At 49.6% G+C, this 21,080-nt stretch overlaps 3 protein-coding genes and 2 long non-coding RNA genes across 10 annotated transcripts; 4 read left to right on the top strand and 1 right to left on the bottom strand.

Moving 5' to 3' along the window:
• The first annotated feature begins 1,783 nt into the window (after nt 1-1,783).
• On the top strand, nt 1,784-3,015 carry LOC106865748. 6 transcript variants are annotated; one of them, XR_001405076.2, is made up of 2 exons: nt 1,784-1,916; nt 2,157-3,015. It is a non-coding gene; the product is annotated as an uncharacterized LOC106865748 (long non-coding RNA). The 6 variants fall into 6 exon arrangements; XR_002964530.1 differs by having other exon boundaries at nt 2,149-3,015; XR_002964545.1 differs by lacking the exon at nt 1,784-1,916 and adding an exon at nt 1,931-2,071.
• On the bottom strand, nt 2,381-3,583 carry LOC112271482. The gene is made up of 2 exons (XR_002964548.1): nt 3,047-3,583; nt 2,381-2,947 (listed from the first exon to the last, which is right to left on the bottom strand). It is a non-coding gene; the product is annotated as an uncharacterized LOC112271482 (long non-coding RNA).
• Nucleotides 3,584-5,984: 2,401 nt separating this feature from the next.
• On the top strand, nt 5,985-8,349 carry LOC100834742 (putative polyol transporter 1). Its single transcript, XM_003558537.4, has 2 exons — nt 5,985-6,300; nt 6,397-8,349. The coding sequence occupies exons 1-2, from the start codon at nt 6,165-6,167 to the stop codon at nt 7,839-7,841; spliced, it is 1,581 nt and encodes a 526-aa protein (XP_003558585.1). The 5' UTR covers nt 5,985-6,164; the 3' UTR covers nt 7,842-8,349.
• A 5,205-nt stretch (nt 8,350-13,554) lies between these two features.
• Nucleotides 13,555-15,644, top strand: LOC100835049 (polyol transporter 5). Its single transcript, XM_003558538.4, has 2 exons — nt 13,555-13,911; nt 14,020-15,644. Exons 1-2 carry the CDS (start codon nt 13,782-13,784, stop codon nt 15,453-15,455), a joined length of 1,566 nt encoding a protein of 521 aa, XP_003558586.1. The 5' UTR covers nt 13,555-13,781; the 3' UTR covers nt 15,456-15,644.
• Nucleotides 15,645-17,775: 2,131 nt separating this feature from the next.
• LOC100839669 (vicilin-like seed storage protein At2g18540) lies at nt 17,776-20,975 on the top strand. The gene is made up of 5 exons (XM_024456787.1): nt 17,776-18,341; nt 18,467-18,657; nt 18,772-18,852; nt 18,974-19,312; nt 19,424-20,975. Exons 1-5 carry the CDS (start codon nt 18,050-18,052, stop codon nt 20,624-20,626), a joined length of 2,106 nt encoding a protein of 701 aa, XP_024312555.1. The 5' UTR covers nt 17,776-18,049; the 3' UTR covers nt 20,627-20,975.
• The last annotated feature ends 105 nt before the right edge of the window (nt 20,976-21,080 follow it).

Here is a 21,080-nt window from a genome sequence, read left to right as displayed (position 1 = left end):
GTTCGCCTTGTTCCGTTTTTTTTCTTTCTTCTTCCTTTTTCTTCTTAGGGGCGACCAATCTTTGATCCCCCTCTTGTACGGTGCTTCTCCTTAATCGAATGATGGGGGTCGACCATCCTTTCCCTAAAAAAGAAAATTTGGTACCGCTGCAGCTAAAACATGCAGAATTCGATCCATTACCGTCAAAAAGACATGAATAAGGTTGTGGATATCTTTTTTTTCCTGATCTGAATACCCGCTCGCAGTGGTGTCAAACCGACGCACCACTATCAATCGTTCTTCCATTCCATAAATCTATGCCTTGGTATTGCTAAGTTTCGCAATTTAGCCCAATAATGGACAAATGGGGTCCTGTGGTACGTCCTATCTTGGACTACACTATCATATAACCCATCATATCATCGATTACACCGTATTGACCTCAAGATGTCAAGTTGGCGTACATTTCCCAAAAATATCACAATGTTCTTTTTTAAGCATATTCTAGTACTCTTTGATGGCACTTTGTGAACCGTTGGAAAAAAAAAGAGCACATATCGCGTACTCGCATGTGGCCTTGTCCAGCATCACTTACAAGATGCAACAAGGAGCAGAGAACCTTCGACAAGAACAAATTTGTCTGTTGCATCTGCATGATGCAGAATATGAACAAAGAACTTTTCGCAAGCAGAAACCTGTTGCTTTGGAACAGATCACAGGCAGCACAGGTGCATAGCAGCAAGTCTGCACTTCATGATTGAGTTTGCAAGCCAGTTTGTTCTTCTTCTTTTTTTGAAGGAAAGTTTGCAAGCCAGTTTGATATGAAAATTTTGCAACTTGTATTTAGGAGATAACAATTAATAGTATCCTTGGGAGGGGACAAAATTTATCAGAGCCACTTGAAATGTTTGTGACAGTGTTCGTAAAAAAAAATGTTTGTGACAGTGTTAATGCCACCGTAATTTCAGAATTCTCGCTTTTGCAACCACATATTTTTGTGTCAAGTTGCTTTTCCCACTTCCATTCAATATCATCATGATGACATGCTGCTGTCCGTGGAAATTTTGAGAGAAGCGTACAAAATTGGGTCTAGCAATTCGTAATTCTGAAGTCCTCCACCGAGAATGACATCTCGGGTATGCTCCAACAGAGGACAACGAAAGAAATTGAAAGGGAACAAACAACAAAGGACACCCACACTGTCAAACAGTACAAATTAAATGGTTGCATCTTCCTAGCAGCCTTAGATGGGAAGAAACTGAATGAAATCATGTTTAGTGACACTGAAATGGCAACATAATCGTCCTTCTGCAGTTGGAAAAAAAAAGGATTTTATTTTGCCACATTCTGAAATCGAGGTACCTCAGCTTAAACAGTGATACTGAGCTCAGAGGGAACAGAGAGCTTAGCTTAGGTCAAGAAAATACGGATCAGATGCGGCCGCTTCACCTGCTACTATACCCAACCTTCCAGTAAGCAAGTCAAGCAAAGTATGCCAAGCAAGTTCATTATACTTCATTGATCTTGCAATTTTGATCAAGGGGAGAAGCACGCGGTAACAAACTTTCCCCTTTATTTTCAAGAACTGGAGAGGAGTTTCCAAGTTAAACACGGGCGGGAGACGCTTTCATGGCGGCCAGTCTTTTACCCCTAAGCCCAATGGCCCCGCATTTAACCGCAGGATCCACTCGATTAGCCGCCCGGCGATCACTATCGGTTCCCCTCTATCCGGAGACTTTTTGGCTGCTGCCTAAACTAAAAATTAACGTAACGAAAGCATCCGAAGATGGTGCGAACCAATTGATCGACCGCAACGGCCGATTGACGTGAGTGGATGGGCGGTTTAAATTTTGTCCCGGGCGATTTTCTTTCTAGTCCTTCGAGACGTGGCCGCCTGTTCCATCCGTCTCCTAATCAGCTTTGGGCGCCTTTCCACGGTAGGATGGGATCTAACTTTACAGGATATATATATCATGTCATCGCGTAATGCCGTGATCTGATCGCGGGCTCCTCCATTAGATTGTTGGTGCTCGGCGCAATTCCGGCGTACGGTCGTCTTTGGCCAATCTATTGGTAAAGGGACGAATCGTACGTGCGTGCGTGTCGAGCTCCATAAGGTCATGTTATGCTCAGCGTGCATCTCTTTAAGATTCTAATATGCATCGTCAGATTTGCAGGGGCGAGAAGATAATGACATCTCTGCAATCATGTTTCTTTCTGCTTGTTTTTGAGTCCCAATTGCAGTGGAGATCGACTGGAGAGTGGTCAGGTTACATTGTACCCAAATCCACAGGTGCTCACGCATATCAGGGAGTATCAGCAAAGGAAGAGGAAGCACAGATCGGCTCAAAAGGCGACATGATTACATGCATCCGTGCAAATCCTATGGAACTCCAAAATATGACTTGCGCCATGATCATTGCTAGAACTAGTATTGAGATAACGGCATCACGCATCCAGTTCGACCGATCCCGGTACGCAGCTCCTTGCAGGCCTGCAGCTAGCGTGCCAAAAAAGTCTGAACCACATCATTTCCATTGCAAAAGGCACACCATCTTTATAAGATTCTTTATCAGCAGCAATCTATGAAATGGATTTCCGGTTTTGAGAGGCCCGCGGCCAAGTTCGTCACCTTCATGGACATGCCATGAATTTTAACAGGTGGATCTAGAAAATAAAAGGCAAATCCACGTGAAGAGGCTAGGAATTCGTGGCAGATGCAGTTTTGCTCTTTGGCTTTCTTCATCAGTGGTAGGTCCTTCCTCAAGGTGCGCTGGAGTGAGCCCTGCACTCATCAATCTCTCTATATAAAAATCTGTTCTTGGATTAATAAAATGATTATCATATCCATGTAGTTGGGGTTCAAAGTTCATAGTACTTAGTGGCAGCAGTATCGTCCAAATTCTGAAGCCTATCAAGTTGGCAACCTTTTTCGTTTGAAACTTATCAACTTGGCAACTTTGTAGTTCTATCAATCAGGCACCAAGAGAACAGACTGTAGCTTAAAGTTCGGATAAAGGAGATCCATCAAATCGGTAAAAAAAAAACAGAGAAGAGAGACCTTGACCTTTTTTGTCCTGCCAACCCTTTCTGAAATGCAATGAAGGAAGCTTTCGTGTGCTTCTAAATTTTTTGGAAAGATGTTCACTGTGCTTCTTTAGAAAAAGGAAGGAAGGTTGCTGTTTTGTTCGGATCCAGCTAAATCTTGACCCAGCATTGGCTCCCAGTCGTTCCGTCCCGATCCCATGTAACGCACAGGCAACCCTCCAAGATATTTTGGATGGTCCTATGCACCCTAGCTTGTTCTTGATATCAGAAAATATCAGCAAATATGGCTCGTGGGCGTCCTCATCAGCCATCCGTCTTCTCACGAGGACGGAACCTGGGTGAAGTATATAGGGCCGTGCAGCCGTGCTGCACGATGATGTGAGGCGATTGGCACTTTGGCAGGGTAGGAGTATCGGACAGCGAAGGTTTCTTGATCACTGCAGAGATAGCAGCTGCAATGCTGCATCCCTGCACAAGAAAACGATCCAAAGAAAACAACGTGCACCTGTGTATATATAGGTAAAATAGTATCGTGGGTGGAGTGAGATGGTGATAAAGCTGAAACACATTGGGGATAGCAGGAATTTAATACTCCTGCTCATGGTAAAGCATTCGATCCGGTGGCTTGGAAAAGCAGATGCTGATAACGCATTCCCTAGCTACGTGTAAGGACGCAACAGGCGCAGATTAACTTGATTAGTGGCAGGCAGGGGGCAGGGCCCAAGATTACATTATTTTTGGAGTATTTGGTGAGGGACGTCAGACACGTTAGGTACGCGTTCACTACCCGGACTGTACGTTGATGCAGCTCGCAGCAGGATTGTAATTGGTAGAGAGAAGAAGAGAGCCTGAATTCAGAAACAAGATTCTGGGAAGAGTCAAGAACTGGTACAGTGTGTTTAATTACTGACCGCGAAGCCGTATTCCGATCGTGTCAATCGCGATCTTTGTGAGATCCCCAAGGAAAAGAACCGGAGTAAAAGCAATCGATCGAATCGAGCAAGTAGGAATTGCAAATGGCAGCAAAGGGCCAGAGGCTGGCTGAGAGTACGCCTCTGTGGCCGGCGGGGTTGTCTCGTCCCTTTCGACCGGTACCGGGAAGTCTACAGTGGCTGACACGGACACGGGTCGCTGGCGCTTCCATGGACCACAACACGCTCCACCACCTCCCTCGACCTCCTTTGATCATTCACACATCACAGCCTTCCTTCCTTCCTTCCGGTTCCACTAGTCTGAGCACGGCCGTTTACACCAGTGATTGTGCTTGTCGCAGACATGATAATGACTACGGGCAAAACAGGATTCAAGTCTTCGGCAAGTTCACTGCAGACATCGAAAATCTGGGTATCATGTTGATGAATGATGAACAAGACTCTGATCTGTCGGTGCTAATTACTCCGATTAATTGATCGACGATGGGCGTACGTGGCGTTGCTGGGTTCCATGTCCGGAGATCCGCGTGAGCAACGGGCGTACGCAATTTCACGAGATTGCTGCGCACATCCTGGTCACCTTGGTATGGACACAATAAAGGCGTGGAGGTCGCGCTTGGACGGACCAGCTATAGCTTTGTGACGGATCGATCGATCCGTGGTAGCAATGCGTGACAAAGATGCACAAAAATAGTATAGCCACCGGAGCCGAGCCAGGAGGCAAAGGCCCAGCCTTAGCACTTAGCAGCCTATGCTAGGTGCGTGTTTAGAGTCGCAGTCTACATTACGATAAGGTAGAAAAATCTGTACCACAGTCTCCAAGGGGAGCAAACACTGAAACTTAATGTGTAGCGCGGTCAGGCTCACCTGGAAATACGGGAGCAACAGCAGTACGGTACGTACGTACGCACGTATCGCTCCAATTATTGACGTATCTATCGATCGACGGGTCAGCATACCAGCTGATGGTGCAGCCTGGTATCTATGACTAAAATTGTCCAAATTTAGACGTATCTATGACTAAAAACGTCTAGATACATGTAATATTTTGACAACTAATATGGATTGAAAGGAGTTAGTACAATTACAAAGTGGCCGTTTCCGGGGATATATGTAACGGTGACGCCGGGTTGACGCGGTGGAGAAAATCAAAATGCGCGCGCGATGGCAACCTGACGACACGAGTTTTGTGCGCGGGTGAGCCCTTGGCCTTGGATGCTGCGTGTCACCGTTACTTGTGTGGTGGGGCGACAATGTCGACACTGTACTGCACAAACAAAACGTGTTATCCTAAACGCCAGCCGCCTGCAGGTGTATGGTAAATTAGCCAGCCTCCTTCTCTTCTCTGTCCCTTTTTTTTTTGAACGTTGGGTGTATATTCAGAGAAACATGGTGTTATTATAGTCGTTGTAGCAGACAGCCTCCTTCTCTTCTCTGTCTGCTCTATGTAACTTGTAAACGAACGATGGGTTTAATCCGAAGTCTTGAAAAAAAATCTTGGATATAACCCGTGCTTTGTATGGTTTCTAGTCTGGTTTCACTAATTCACCGGATCATTCTGTTCATCTTAATGAATTGCAGGAGATGAGATTGGTCACACACAAAGAAAAAATCTCGAGAGGGTTTTTTGCTTTATTAGTTGTAGAGTGAGTTTTAAACTTTTGTTGTCTACGGAGTACTAAACAATCACCGGTGCTGCCAACTTGTAGGATGACGAAATATTGACTGGGTCGTCGCAATGGCTTGCCAACTATTGAATCCCTCGTCAGTTGGCCATACGTCCGGGGACCAACATACGGAGTACATATATAGCTTCCTCAGGCCATTGATTTATGAATTCACTAGTTTACGACCAAAATACGTACGATGATGTACAGTCTACACTGTGGATCCGAGGACGACAGTCCATATCATTTTCCATCAAATACGTAAATTTGCCGCTACAGCGAAACGTGCACTTATTGCTTCAGTACTCGTTGTTTCACTCACGGTCACCAGCAGCCCCGCATATAAAACAGGGCCGAGCACAAGAGCCACAAACAACAACTCATGCAGTGAGAAGTGAAGCTTGGCACGGCCACTCGCCAGAGACCTAACGTACAAACAATAATAGAGCGCTAGCGGCCAGGACAGAGCAAAATAGGCCGGCACACCAAGACACAGCCGAGAGAGATCACCACAAGCTCCTCATCTTAATTCCGCGCCATGATGAGCACGGGCACGGACACTACGGCCGATGCCGTCCCGGTGGCCGTGGCGCCGGCGAAGCGCCCTCCCATCAACAAGTACGCCTTCGCCTGCGCGCTCCTCGCCTCCATGAACTCCGTCCTCCTCGGATATGGTACGTCACGTGCATTTCCACCTCTAACTACTTTCGCCGTCACGCGTGCGGATGCAAGCTAGGCGTGTAAAATTAACCAGTTAATTGCGTCAGCAGACATCTCGGTGATGAGCGGCGCTCAGCTGTTCATGAAGGAGGACCTGAAGATCACGGACACGCAGATCGAGATACTGGCCGGCGTCATCAACATCTACTCGCTGTTCGGCTCGCTGGCGGCGGGGCTGACGTCGGACTGGCTGGGCCGGCGGTACACCATGGTCCTCGCGGCCGCCATCTTCTTCACGGGCGCGCTCCTCATGGGCCTGGCCCCGAACTACGCCTTCCTCATGGCCGGCCGCTTCGTGGCCGGCATCGGCGTCGGCTACGCGCTCATGATCGCGCCCGTGTACACGGCCGAGGTCGCGCCAACCTCCGCCAGGGGCTTCCTCACCTCCTTCCCCGAGGTCTTCAACAACTTCGGCATCCTCCTCGGCTACGTCTCCAACTTCGCCTTCGCGCGCCTCCCCGTGCACCTCAGCTGGCGCGCCATGTTCCTCGTCGGCGCCGTGCCGCCCATCTTCCTCGGCTTCGCCGTGCTCGCCATGCCCGAGTCCCCGAGGTGGCTCGTCATGCGCGGCCGCATCGACGACGCGCGGTACGTGCTCCAGAGGACCTCTGACTCCCCCGAGGAGGCCGAGGAGCGGCTGCTGGACATCAAGAGAGTCGTGGGCATCCCGGCGGACGCGACCGATGCCGACGACGTCGTGGCCATCGTGCGCGCCAACGAGGCCGCGCGCGGGCAAGGCGTGTGGAAGGAGCTGCTGATCAACCCGAGCCGGCCGGTCCGGCGCATGCTGGTGGCAGGGCTCGGGCTCATGTTCATCCAGCAGGCCACGGGCGTGGACTGCGTGGTGATGTACAGCCCGCGGGTGTTCGAGCAGGCCGGCATCAAGTCCAAGACAAACTCCCTGGGCGCGTCCATGGCCGTCGGCGTCTGCAAGACCTTCTTCATCCCGATCTCCACGCTGCTGCTCGACCGCGTCGGGCGGCGGCCGCTGCTTCTTGCCAGCGGCGGCGGCATGGCCATCTTCCTCTTCACGCTGGCCACGTCCCTGCTCATGATGGACCGGCGCCCGGAGTCGGAGTCGAAAGCCCTGGGCGCCGTGAGCATCGCGGCCATGCTCTCCTTCGTGGCGTCGTTCGCGTCCGGGCTCGGCCCCGTGGCGTGGGTCTACTGCTCCGAGATCTACCCGCTGCGGCTCCGGGCGCAGGCCGCCGCCATCGGCACGGGGCTCAACAGGCTCATGAGCGGGGCGACCACCATGTCTTTCCTCTCGCTCTCACACACGATCACCATTGCCGGGAGCTTCTACCTCTACGCCTGCGTCGCGACCGCCGGCTGGGTGTTCATGTACTTCTTCCTGCCGGAGACCATGGGCAAGAGCCTCGAGGACACCGGGAAGCTCTTCGGCAAGGACACGGACGACGACGTCGACGGCGGCGCCGTCGTGGCCGTGCGCCATGAGCGCAAGAAGTCTACTGAGCTCGTCGCTCAACAGTGACAGTGTGTGAGCTGCTAGCTATGCACGTCCGTACTCCGTACACATGTCGTCCTTGGTGTGGTCCAAAGCTTATATTCGGCGAATCTCTAGATTCCGGACACGTTGCTTAGATTTCCAAGCTTTTTAGGCTTCCGTGCACAACGGTTGTTGTTGGTCTTTGTGCTCTTGGCCAACATGTAGGGACACCCAGCAGCGCTTTACGGGCAGAAAGATCAGCTGATTTTCCACAGACGTGACGAACCGACGTAGAAAGGCTCCGGTGAGCCGGTGTGGCCCGTGACGGATCTTTTTCACCCATGTCGTGCACGATTCGCACTATATCACAGCTGATTTTCCACAGCCTGGTGTTATGCTTTGGCGCAGTGATTCTGTACGAGTGTATGAGTAAGTAGCATATCTAGCGATGTACATGCGTGTGTGTATTATATGACTGAGTCCGAGTGCACATGTGTACTTTTGTGTCATTCATTGATCATTTACATGATTTTTGTCTGTTTGTTTTTGAAAATAACCATTAGTTTGTGGGTCGACTTATACACATAACCATCACTTATACCTTTTGACAGATATAAATATGTTTCTCGTCCTATAATCGCCCGCAAGCATCACTTTTTAAAATCAAAAGCAGTTCTACCTGGCTTTATATGATGACCAAACCAAAGGAGAAAAATATTATTATTTTTTGAAAAGGGCAAGCGATCCCTGGCCTCTGCACAAGGAAAAGATTACTGGGTTCCCGGGTCGACCAAGCGCGTATCAAACTGGAATGCATCATCCTAAGTGCTACTCTCGCCTTCTCCAAGCTGGCGACTCATGAAGTTGAGCAAGCATGTATAATAGCAAAAGTCACTTTTGGTTTCTTAACTTCTTCTTTTTTTACGTTTTTTGGTGCCTCATTTTTCAAGACTAGGTAGTTTGGTCATGATGTAATTAATTCTACACAAAAAATGAACTTTGCACCTATAATGATTTTAAGTTGAAGATTAAAAATTATACATTATAAACTAGGGCTTTTGGTTCAATTTAGTCTAAACTGGTGTACGTCATCAGATGATATTGGTAACGTACGTGGCAATGCGGCATGTTACAGTGGCAATGCAGCGCAGACATTATGCACTTGAAGTAGGCCACACCTCTTCCTAGCCTGTTTATTTTGCAAACAATTATCAAAATCACATAAAGAAGAAGGCCCAAATCCATAGCCTGTTTATTTTGTATACAGAACCCCAGCTCTCAAATCAGAGGAAATATACCAAATCCCCACACGTCAATTTGGCGACAGAGTGCGAACAATGCGCAATTAATGTGGCGGTAACCGCTACCTCTCGTGCTTCAAACTCCACTACTTGGTATTTTCTCAGCATTATTATATTGTGTGTATTTGTGTGCGTATGGGTATCTACATCTTGCACTCGGTGTTGTTCCTAAAAGAGCAGGGTGATAGGTTGTTTTAATGAATTACGTGTGATAGTGGCAAAAACCGACTACGACAATTGTTGTTATATGTCATGTACTGGTTATGAGTTGTGACAAAGATTGTAGTCAATTTTCGCGGTAAAAGGCATATTTTTGGCTAAAAGGAACTGTTATGAACTTATGGACAGATTAGCACAAGGTAAATTCTTCTCACAGTACTTTGTGACTACAATTAAGTACACTTGCAGACTGGAATTATGCTCCACAAGGTTCTCATTATCCAGATTTTGATTTGTGCAATATAAATGTATATTTTCCATGTTGAACTCTATGTCCCAGTCACATATACAGGAACATAAAATTGGTCAAATTTTAAAACTCGTGACAACGCTACACTATCTTATGGAGTATTTAGGAACGGAGGAGTACCTAATTGCAGTGATTTTGACACCAACAATTCGTGTTATATACGTATTACAGTAGATCCGGAGAGAAGCCATCCATCATACAATTACTCACTTTGTCCTGCTGATAAAGTGATGATGATGATTGATGAACATGTGATGGTGCGTCCTTCAAAACGATCGTGTACTCTCAACTGTGCTCGTACCGAATCCAGACAGACATTGAAGTTCAAGTTTTAGCTACCTGGCCGGAACAGAAGGTCCCTGGATAGTCTTTTGTGCAACCTCGAATGACGGTGAGTGCTTCTTTCGGTAAGTGTGAGACGCGGCTGTCTCTTGCGTCCGAAATGAACAAAATAGGGAACTCTTCCTCTTCTGACACTGAACAATCGAGCCCTTGCACTGCTTTATTACGGAAGCGTGAATCTCTACACCATATCGATCAGGGGAGAAAATAAGAAAGATCCTGCCCATCTGCGGATGTCAAATCCCGAAGGACGTCAGGAGATCCACCATAGCCTGCAGCACTGGATTATTTTACTCCTGCGTGCACGTCTCCCAGCTCGTAAGCTCCGTCAGGCGTCAATTCAGTATTTCAATGTCAAGCCTTAGACAAGGTCTAAGCAGCCGGGCCGCAGGTAGCCATAGTATTTGTAGCCGTATCACGGATCATCTATTCGCCCCTGTTCATGCTGATGACTGATGGCGACGTTGAAATTACGGTCCACCTACTCGATCGACCAAAGACCAACCTTTACGGAAAATGCACAAAGAGAAGAGGATAGCCAATAGAAGCGGATGGCGCCTGATTTCTGAAATTACAGGACACCGACTTGTGCGTCGTAGACACTTTTCTTACCTTTAGCAAATTTACCTCGTCTCCTTCCGAGATCATCTTCCCTGCATCGTCCTTTTCGAAAAAAGAAAATCTTCCGTGCACCGTGAGAGCCATGGGGATGGGGCTGGGCCGCTGGGGTCAGTTCGTCTCCATCGGCAATCGGCACCGTAATGATTTCGTCTTTTTTTTTTGAGAATCGTAATGATTTCGTCTGTTCGTCTCGCTCTGGAAAAAGACAAAGGAGAAAACAAAACGATTATGGGCTCTCGCCAGCCCAGGCTCAGTGCTTCGCTACAGTAGCGGGCCAGCCCCACTTTACAAAGCGGGCCGCGGGCTCCATGCTGATCAAAACTCTCAGCCCAGCCCATACGCCATACCGTGCTTCGCTACACCCACTTTACAAAGCGGGCCGCGGGCTCCATGCTGATCGTGGACTAGTCTCCCCCGCGTATGGGCTGCGTTGCAAAATATTCGGCCGCATCTCCGCCAGCCTACAGGCGAGGTGGATCGCTGGGTCGTGGCCCGTGGAAGCGATGAGAACAGCCCAGTTGACACTACTATGGACGTGGGCCCTGCAAGTCCAGGAGGCAACTTTGTGGCTGTCTTCCTCGTCTCATCGTACGCCGGCGAAGCATCAACTCAACTGTGACGTGTGACCTGCCCCTTCCCTCTCGCCGGTGACGTCGTCGGGGGAAGATTCCGACGAAGAATCGACTGGTCGCAAGTCGCAACACACATTAGGCTAAGCCGCTGAACTAGTGGACTGAGATTTTTATTCCCCTTCATTTTCTTCTTTTAACTCTGCCGCCGCACTAGCTTACTCCTGTGGTAGCCGTTTTACTACGTTTCACAGTCACACGTCATAAGCAGTTTAGCAGAGAAGCTAGGATATCCACATGAATACCTCTGTTGCTCCAAGCCTCTTCTGTCCTGGCCAAAAACACGAGAGCTCGTACCAATAGTGCTGGGGATGCATCGCTCGGCAACAAAATAACATCAGATTCAGCAAATCTGCCGCTGATTCCAAAGCTACGTGCACGAAGGCAATGTGTACGCGTCACACCTTTTATGTCAGGGTAAAATTAAGACGTCGCGGTCCAACACGGTAGGTGCCAGTCAAAAATTCCTGATGCAGGACGAGAGAAAAAATGAATCCTTCCAAGACTATGCTATACTTAAAAATGGCAGCCGCCCACGATCAACAATAACAAAATGAAAAAAAGAGGTGGCGCAGAGACTGAAACTGATCGCCTGCGTTGTCGCGAACCGCAATCCGATTGAATCACCGTGAAAAGACCGACAAAGGCGTAACCGTGTAAGAGCCAGGCGTCCTAAATTATTGGCGATTGGGACCTACAAGTAAAACGAAGGCAAGAATTTCCATGTCGTTTCTGCGGCCAGTGGCTTTCATTGACGCCAGAATTCTTCAGTCAAGCATCCTTTCCTGGTGTCCTGCACTTGCACGGTCGAGCTCAGGAGTCAGTGCTTCAGCCGGACCCGTCTCGCTTTGCATGGTGGCTGCCACGGAGTCATGGGTGATTGTCACGTAGAAAACTGAAAAATACTCTTCTCACGGGAAAAACGAAACCTTGGACTAGTCAATCTGAGCCAAAGTTCAACATGACGCAGTGTCAGGTTGCAATAAGCTAGCCTCTTTGCCGGCCGGTGACATTTTCTTTGCTTCGCGTTCACAAGACTGAACTACAGGGACCGAGTGGCCTGGTCTACTGGAGGGCATACTACCCCTTGATCCGTGGAACATGAGATGAGCGGTAGAATATTACGCAAGACGATCGATAGATGCAGATGACGATATTACGTGGCACCACCACGATTCATTCATATGCATTTCGATGAGATAATTCCTATGAGCAATGGATACATGCACGCCACTGGATCTCCTAGTACTATTCAACAGCTTTTCGGCCACGATAATTCGATATGAAAATTGTTTATTTCTTCCTACTGTACAAGAATTGTCCAAGAGAACACTTGGGATAATCTTTGCAGAAAGATAAGAGAAGCGATCAGAACACCCGATTCGACAAAACCTATACGGGTTAGCAACGAGTCAACGACAAATATATCATGGTGAGATCTGATAAATCCGTAGTCCTGACATGCAAGACACATTGTCCAAACTACCAGTTGGTCACATCATGCTCCTAGATATAACATGAACATACGTGCACGCGCTGCTCCTCTTAACCTTTAATGGATGAAAGAAATCATATATAGGAACGGCAGTTCTGGGATACTCTAGGTCGTTGTCTGCTTTACGCGATTGGTAGGAATTTGTGGCACCGTCACTACCTTGCCACGTGCGAAAATTAAGTAATTAACCCAGAAAATCTGAGTGTAAAGTGGCATCTTTCTCTTTTGAAAACAACATAAATTAGCTATATTGTGCAGCACACCTGCGCTTTTGAAATTGCAATCACAATTGTACACAAATTCACCCTTGATAAGCGATGAGAGCTTTTGTGAGACATTCGAAGGGCCGAGCCGAAATTATATTAAGGAATAAAAGGCAGGGTACAAGGAGGTACAAAGAGTAAGCAAAGACCTACAAGGAGCAGAGAGGTATCTGCACCACACGGCACCACTGAGCAGCTTAGGAAAACCACATGAAAGACAACAGAAAAAATCAAAACGCCACAATGCAGCCTGCTGCTTTCCAGGAGCGAAGATCCTCAATTATCAGATCAACCACCCGCTCGACCGTGGCTGCTTCTTGTTGGAAAATTCTGACATTGCGTTTCCTTCCATAGCCTCCAATGGACAAGGATTGTGATAGTATTGAAATCTCTCCGCAGGCTTTTGGGGACGTGCTTACGAGCTTCAGTCCACCACTCTTCGGAGATGCAGATTTGTGAGACATTCCACTTTCCATGTAAAAGGTAGACAAAATGCATGTATAATGGAAGTACATTCTGTATATCACGTACGTTTAAAGCCCCCTCGGCACAAAAGAGGGTTAACCACAAGAAGAGTACACTGTGCAAGACTACGAGTCAAAGGAAGAAAAAGGAGTATGAGACTATCTCGCAGATTCGTTCGACATTTTCCATTCAAACGATAGCAACACCCTAGCTATAGGTCCTCACTCGCAGGGTATTTGAAGACGAACGCCGGTCACAGTAGCGTGAGACAGAGTCGGCAGTGTCTCGGCAGGAGCAGGGCACAGGTAGAGTGTGCCGAGAGCCACGTCACATACAAACTCCATCCATCCCTGGTCCCTGCGTAGACGCCGATTCTGTCTCTCCGGCCTCCCGTTTCGCCATGTCGAAGGACGCCGCCGCCGCCGCCGACACCCCCGCCGCCGAGGCGCCGGCGAAACGTGCGCCGCTCAACAAGTACGCCCTCGCCTGCGCCGTCCTCGCCTCCATGAACTCCATCCTTCTCGGCTACGGTTCGTGCACCCCTCTTGCCAGAAAGCTAACTACGATGTGATAAATACATGCATGCGCCCAGCTATTAGAAAGACCTGATAAATACAGTACATGCATGCGCCGAGCAGATGTGTCGGTGATGAGCGGCGCGCAGATCTTCATAAAGAAGGACCTGAAGGTGACGGACACGGACATCGAGATCCTGGCGGGCATCATCAACATCTTCTCCCTGGTCGGCTCTCTCGCCGCCGGCCGGACGTCCGACTGGATCGGGCGGCGGTACACCATGGTGCTCGCGGCGGTCATCTTCTTCGCGGGCGCGCTCATCATGGGCCTGGCCCCGAGCTACGCGGTCCTCATGGTGGGCCGCTTCGTGGCCGGCGTCGGCGTGGGCTACGCGCTCATGATCGCGCCCGTGTACACGGCCGAGGTCGCGCCCACGTCGGCCCGGGGCCTGCTCACGTCCTTCCCGGAGGTGTTCATCAACACCGGGGTGCTCCTGGGCTACATCTCCAACTACGCCTTCCACGGCCTCCCGCTCCGGGTCGGCTGGCGCGCCATGTTCCTCGCGGGCGCCGTGCCTCCCGTCTTCCTCGCCGTGGCCGTGCTCGCCATGCCGGAGTCCCCGCGGTGGCTCGTCATGCAGGGCCGCATCGCGGACGCGCGCAAAGTGCTCGACAAGACGTCCGACACCCCCGAGGAGGCCGTGGCGCGGCTCGAGGACATCAAGAACGCCGTCGGCATCCCCGAGGGGGTATCCGACGACGACGAGGTCGCGGCCATCGCCCGCAAGAGCAAGCGCACCCACGGGGAAGGCGTCCTGAAGGAGCTCCTGCTCCACCCGACGCCGCCCGTGCGCCGGATCCTCATCGCCTGCCTGGGCCTGCAGTTCTTCCAGCAGGCCTCGGGGATCGACTCCGTGGTGCTCTACAGCCCGCGGGTGTTCGAGAGTGCCGGCATCAAGACGGACGCCAACACGCTGGGCGCCACCATCTCGGTGGGCGCGAGCAAGACGCTCTTCATCCTGGTGGCGACGTTCCTCCTGGACCGCGTGGGACGCCGGCCGCTGCTCCTGACCAGCGCGGGCGGCATGGTGGCCTCGCTGCTCACGCTCGCCTCGGCGCTCCACGTGATCGGCCGCGCCGACGGCGGCGCGACGCCGGCGCTGTCCGGGGTGAGCATCGCGTCCGTGCTGACGTTCGTGGCGTCGTTCTCCATCGGGATGGGCCCCATCGCGTGGGTGTACAGCTCCGAGATCTTCCCGCTGCGGCTGCGTGCGCAGGGGTGCGCGCTCGGGACGGCCATGAACCGGATCATGAGCGGGGCCATTACCATGTCGTTTTACTCGCTATCCAAGAAGATCACGCTCGCCGGCAGCTTCTTCCTATATGCTGGTGTGGCGACCGCCGGATGGGTGTTCATGTTCTTCTTCCTGCCGGAGACGAGGGGGAGGAGCCTCGAGGATACCGAGAGGCTCTTCGGTGGTGGTGGTGGTGATGTTGACGGCGTCAAGGAAGATGGCCATGGGCAGCAGAACAAGTCCACGGAGTTGACTACTCAGTAGCTAGGTACGTAATGTGGACGTGTTTAATTGGTCCCGAAGCTTCGGTATCTAGATGTATATTTGTACTGGTGGGTATGGATTCTGCCCCGGAGATTTCTAAACATGGATGCGAATGATACGTACATGACCAATGTCCGTGATAATCTCGAGACTATATACAAATCGAAGGAGTTTGCGATGTAGAGCACACTATTGTCCAAACTGCCAATTTTTAATCATCGATACCAAAGGAAAGTGCACGTGTGCAAGGTAGGGCTTGCGATATCAGTACTGTGCCATATCCCATATTTGTCCTCTCGGTCGTTTCGATCCCAAGTGGACTTATTTGCTTATCAGTTGGAATATTCCTATTCAGTCGTAAAAAAAAAGGAATACGGAGTACCATACAGCTCCGGACAGTGATGAATCTTTGATGAAAGACAACTCGTTGTGGGGTGTGTGTTTTATCAAATCACTACTACTACTCCGTAATGTTTTTTCAAAATCGACTACTACTTGACAAGTTCAAGAAACACTGCAGTTCACAACTACGAGTACTCAAGTTCAAGAAATAACTGACGGAAACTAATTGACCGACATTCTTAAAAAAAAAACAATCGGTGAGGCCCAAGGCCACATCACTTCCTCGCGCCCTGATGTGATAATTTCACTACAATAGTATCTCGGCCGGACAAAGGAATTTTGGCCCAATGCTCGCATCACGCGGACGGCCAATCAGCCCCTGACAGGTCACAAGTTCTTCATTCAGACCCGGCCCAAGATGGTTCCTCAGGTTTTCTTTTAGTTTAGTCTTTTCCTTTTTGCATGTTTTTTTATTGAGACTTTTTCTCATTAACTTTAGTTTTAAAATATATTTTTTTCTTTCACGATGAGAAACTCATCCGGAATACTTGACATGCCACTTATTAAGGGGCTCCTCTACGGCTCCACCTACACAAACCGGCGTGTGCTCGTATATATACCTAAGCTTTTCGAGTCACCCATGACAGTCACTGCACATGTCACTTGTTACCCTAGGCACGAAAAGAGACTCACGCGAGATAATTAATTTCACAACAAAATATATACAAAATGTAAGAACTTTTGAATCGAACATCCCAATAATAAATCGTTTTCGTTGTTGTGTTTCTGATGTTGAGATCTTGAAAACTAGACCTCCTTTTAATACTTTCTCTGGATTTAAAAGGTTTTTTTTGGTCTTGTCTAGGATTGTCGCATAGTTATCATGCTCTTTTGCGTCCTTTTTTATACTCCTCCCTATGTCTAGTAGGTGTATTGTCTTTTTTAATATCTTTGTATTGTGTTTCGTCTCATAATTAATTGCCTTAGAAGGCTATCGGTTTCTTCTCATGTCTCTCTGTTGACAATATATCTACATGATAAATAAAGACAAATATAGCAATTAGAGCAAGGCATACATGACTTTGAAATAAAAGGGTTTGTGAGTGTTGCATGAAGAGAGTCATGCCCCTCCCACCACTCCGACATGACGTCAACATAGAAGGTTTTGTGAGTGTTACGTGAAGAGACACGTGTGAGTGACCGACCTCCACCTCCTTCACTCGCCTCTTCCCTAGGCACTCCTCGGAACTCTTCCTCCAACACCACCCAACTGCTTTGTGATTGAAGTGCTCTTGATGTATTGTATTAGATCAATAGTGTTTTACTACTAGCTTGTGATCATAGGTTAGTGCTATAGAAAAACAAATAATGCATGTATTTTTTCGAAAAAGAGATCTCCCAGATATACGATTTGATGGTGAAGTTAAACTGTTATAGAAATACCATTCACAAGTTGAACAAAGTGGATAAAAAAGAAACAAGCAAATAAAGAGTAAAGATTCTCAAGAACATATCCATGCATCTTGTAATCTAACAAGAACGGACGAACCACCCCGATTTAAAATATTCTAAGCCACCATCTCCGACTTGTGCCAAAAACTCTCAGGAAGGATAAAGGACCAAAGGTCTTCAAAAAACTTGAGAATTACTAGTTTTTTTGCAGCAAATCTTCGAGTCAACATTTGGCCTCGCCTTCTAAGAAAACACATAAAACAGAAATTCACTTCACTCCAAACTAGATGACAAAACAACGATACAAACGTGCATTAAAAAAATCAATTTCTTTTAAAAAAATCAATTTGAACACGATTTGAAATGAAGCGGTTACTTCCCGATAAGTCCTCGGCTCCTACAAACACTGAAATCCGCAATCCAAAGATATCGACGCTGCCGAAGCCGTACGGAAACTTCGAGTGGGCTGCACCAGAGACTAGAGATATGCATCGCATCGCACCGCACCAGCTCCACCTCACTGCGCCACGACGAGCAAGTGGCCAACATACGACACGCCCTCCCGCAACCCCGAGCCACCAAACTCTCTTCCCGCAAGCAGTGCACACGTTGCGCGCATGCACGGCCACGGCCTCCGGCTCACGCCACGCCATCACCAGCAAGCAGCCCCAGCACGACGCGCCCCGGCACACGGCTATACGTACATATACGAAGCCCCGATGCCTCCCGTTCTTCCTTCCACACAGATCGACCCGCGCGAGGTCCAGGAGAGCGAAGGGAAACACAAAGACTGATTTAGCATGGCGACGGCGACGGCGCGGTGGCTCGTGCTGCTCCTGTTCGTGTCGGCGGCATCGGCGGCGGCGTACGGGGAGGAGAAATGGAACGGGGGCGCCACGGTGGGAGGAATGGTCGTGGAGAAGGAGCGGCGGAGGGTGGTGGCGGCGAGCGAGGCCGGCACAGTCACGGCCGCCGACGTGGCCGACGACGCGGCGGGCACCGTGTACCGGCTGCAGTTCGTCACCATGGAGCCCGGCTCTCTCTTCCTCCCCGTCGAGCTCCACGCCGACATGGTCTTCTACGTGCACAGCGGTACGTGACTTGAACACCAACAGCAAGTAAAAATACTTGATTGTTAGTTACATACGGCTGAACTTGAACACTGGTAGAAAGTGCACGCGTTCATGCGAATATCGGTTGTGATTTTTTGGCCGCAGGACGGGGTAAGGTGACGTACATACAAGAAGGGGGCAGCGAGGCGAGCGCGCTGGAGGTGGAGCGAGGAGACGTCTACAACTTGGAGCAGGGCACCATCCTGTACATCCAGAGCTACCCCAACGCCACCAGAGAGCGTCTCCGGATCTATGCCATCTTCAGTAGCAGCGCCATCAGCTCTGATGACCCCTCTGTACGTACATACGAGTATTTAACACCCTCTCTTCGCTTAGCTAAATTATCGACACTTGTTATATTTTTGGTACAGTGAGCCGCTTATTCATTCGTGTTGCCCCCGCTATTGCAGCATCCGACGTCGGAAGCTTATTCGAACGTCAGTAATCTACTGAAAGGATTTGAAGTAGAAATTCTCCGACGGGGCTTTGGGGTAAGACAGAACTTCGATTGGGATTTGAACAGTTAGTGTAAAACGTACATATGCACACGCCTTGCCATGTGGAAATTGGAGTACACTGACTAGCCACGTGAATTTGTTTCATTTTCCAAAGGTTCCTACTGAAGTGGTGGAGCCGATCAAATCGGCGCCGAGCCCACCATTGATCATACCATACAATCCGAAAGGCAAGGAACAGGAGTCTTCGAATTGGGCGGAAGAAATCTTTGACGCGTTCTGGGGAATCCGAGACCCGCAGTTCCTGAACAAGAAGAAAAAGAAGTCTAAGGACAAGAAGGACAAGGACAAGAAGTCCAAGGACAAGACGTTCAACTTCTACTCCGGCGAGCCTGACGTGAAGAACTGCCACGGATGGAGCAAAACAATGACCAACGAAGACCTTCAGAACCTGAGGGAATCCAACATTGGCATGTTCATGGTGAACCTGACCACGGTGTGTGAGCTAGCTTACTGTATCACATTCCCTGCTCGCTCCTGTGCTGCATTCAGTAGCTCTTCAGTTCTCATGCTAAAATACATATTTGACCCTTTGATTGATTTGCAGGGTTCCATGATGGGGCCGCACTGGAACCCGAAAGCGACGGAGATCGCCATCGTGACCCACGGTTCAGGGATCGTGCAGACGGTATGCCCGAGCAGCCCGTCAGGTGAGGGCAAAAGAGGGCCGCACGAGAAGGGCGGTGAAGAAATCAAGTGCAAGAACTCGTTGTTCCGGGTGAAGGAAGGCGACGTGTTCGTGGTGCCTCGGTTCCACCCGATGGCGCAGATGTCATTCAACAACGACTCGTTCGTGTTCGTCGGGTTCAGCACGCACATGGGGCAGAACCACCCGCAGTTCCTGGCCGGGAAGCTCTCGGCGCTGCAGGTCATCGGCAAGGAGATACTGGCGCTGTCGCTGGGGCAGGACAACTCGACTGCTGTCGAGAAGTTGCTCTCGGCGCAGAGTGATTCGACCATACTGACGTGCGTCTCGTGCGCGGAGGAGCTGGAGAAGAAGGTGGAGCAGGAGGAACAGGAGAGGGAGAAGGAAAAGAGGGAACGAGAGGAGGAAGAACGGAGAAAGAAGGAAGAGGAGGAAGAAAGGAAAAGGAAAGAAGAGGAGGAGGAGAAGGCCAGGAAAGAGGAGGAAGAAAGAAGGAAAGAGGAGGAGAAGGCGAGACGAGAGGAGGAAGAAAGGAGACGGAGGGAAGAGGAGGAAGAAAAGAGAAGGAAAGAAGAGGAGAGGGGGAGGGAAGAGGAGGAAGAAAAGAGAAGGAAAGAAGAGGAGAGGGCGAGACAAGAGGAGGAAGAAAGGAGACGGAGAGAAGAGGAGGAGAGGGCGAGACGAGAGGAGGAAGAAAGGAAGAGAGAAGAGGAGAAGGCAAAGAAAGAGGAGGAAGAGAGGGCGAGGAGAGAGCAGAAGCAGGAGGAGGAAGAAAGAGCAAGGAGAGAGCAGGAGGCGCAAGAGGAAGCAAAGAGAGAGCAGGAAGAAATAGCAAGGAGAGAGCAGGAAGAGAGAGCAAGGAGAGAGCAGGAAGAGGAAGAAAGGCGTAGAAGAGAGCAGGAAGGCGGCGGCGGTGGAGGAGGTGATGAACCGAGTGAAGAAGAGGAAGGAAGGAGGAAACAGGAGGAAGGAGGCAGAGGCCGCGAAGATGAGCCGAGGAAAGAAGACGAAGGCGGCGACTGGGGAGATTTGCAGAACCACACGGCCAAGAAACTGAGGAAACGCTACAGTCTTCGCAAGGGCGCCGTGTTACAGAGCGCCTGAACAATTTTACCTTTAGATGCTTTGCTGCAGCTCGTTGATCTTTACCTTCCTGTGTACTACGTATGAATAATGGTGAACTTAGCTTGCTCTGGTAGAGGGCAAGCCTACTAGCGTGCTTCTGTTTTGCCCACTTGTTCTTGTTGTAGCTGGTTGTATATATGAAGAGCCCGTCCCTCTTTGCATCATGTGCACGTAAATAAAGGTACTGTAGTATATCTTGGGGAGCCGGTCGGCAGTCGGCAATACGAAAACTGTAAAGGACATTCCGTATGAGTTACCGCAATGCTTCTGTATCCTTTTCAGTACAACACAGTGCCATGGTACATCTTCCCTAGCTTTTTCATGGTTCGTTCATTTTGAGGTCGAGATCATAGTTCCATTTTTTACGGGATACTAATAGTCAGCAGTACGAGGAACTAAACAATCGCCATTGACTTCGGAGGACCGATAGAAC

The sequence above is a fragment of the Brachypodium distachyon genome, chromosome 1 (assembly GCF_000005505.3).
Source record: "Brachypodium distachyon strain Bd21 chromosome 1, Brachypodium_distachyon_v3.0, whole genome shotgun sequence".
Lineage (NCBI taxonomy): Eukaryota > Viridiplantae > Streptophyta > Magnoliopsida > Poales > Poaceae > Brachypodium > Brachypodium distachyon.
Note: the sequence above shows the minus strand (reverse complement) of the source record. Positions and strands in the feature narration are given on the sequence as shown.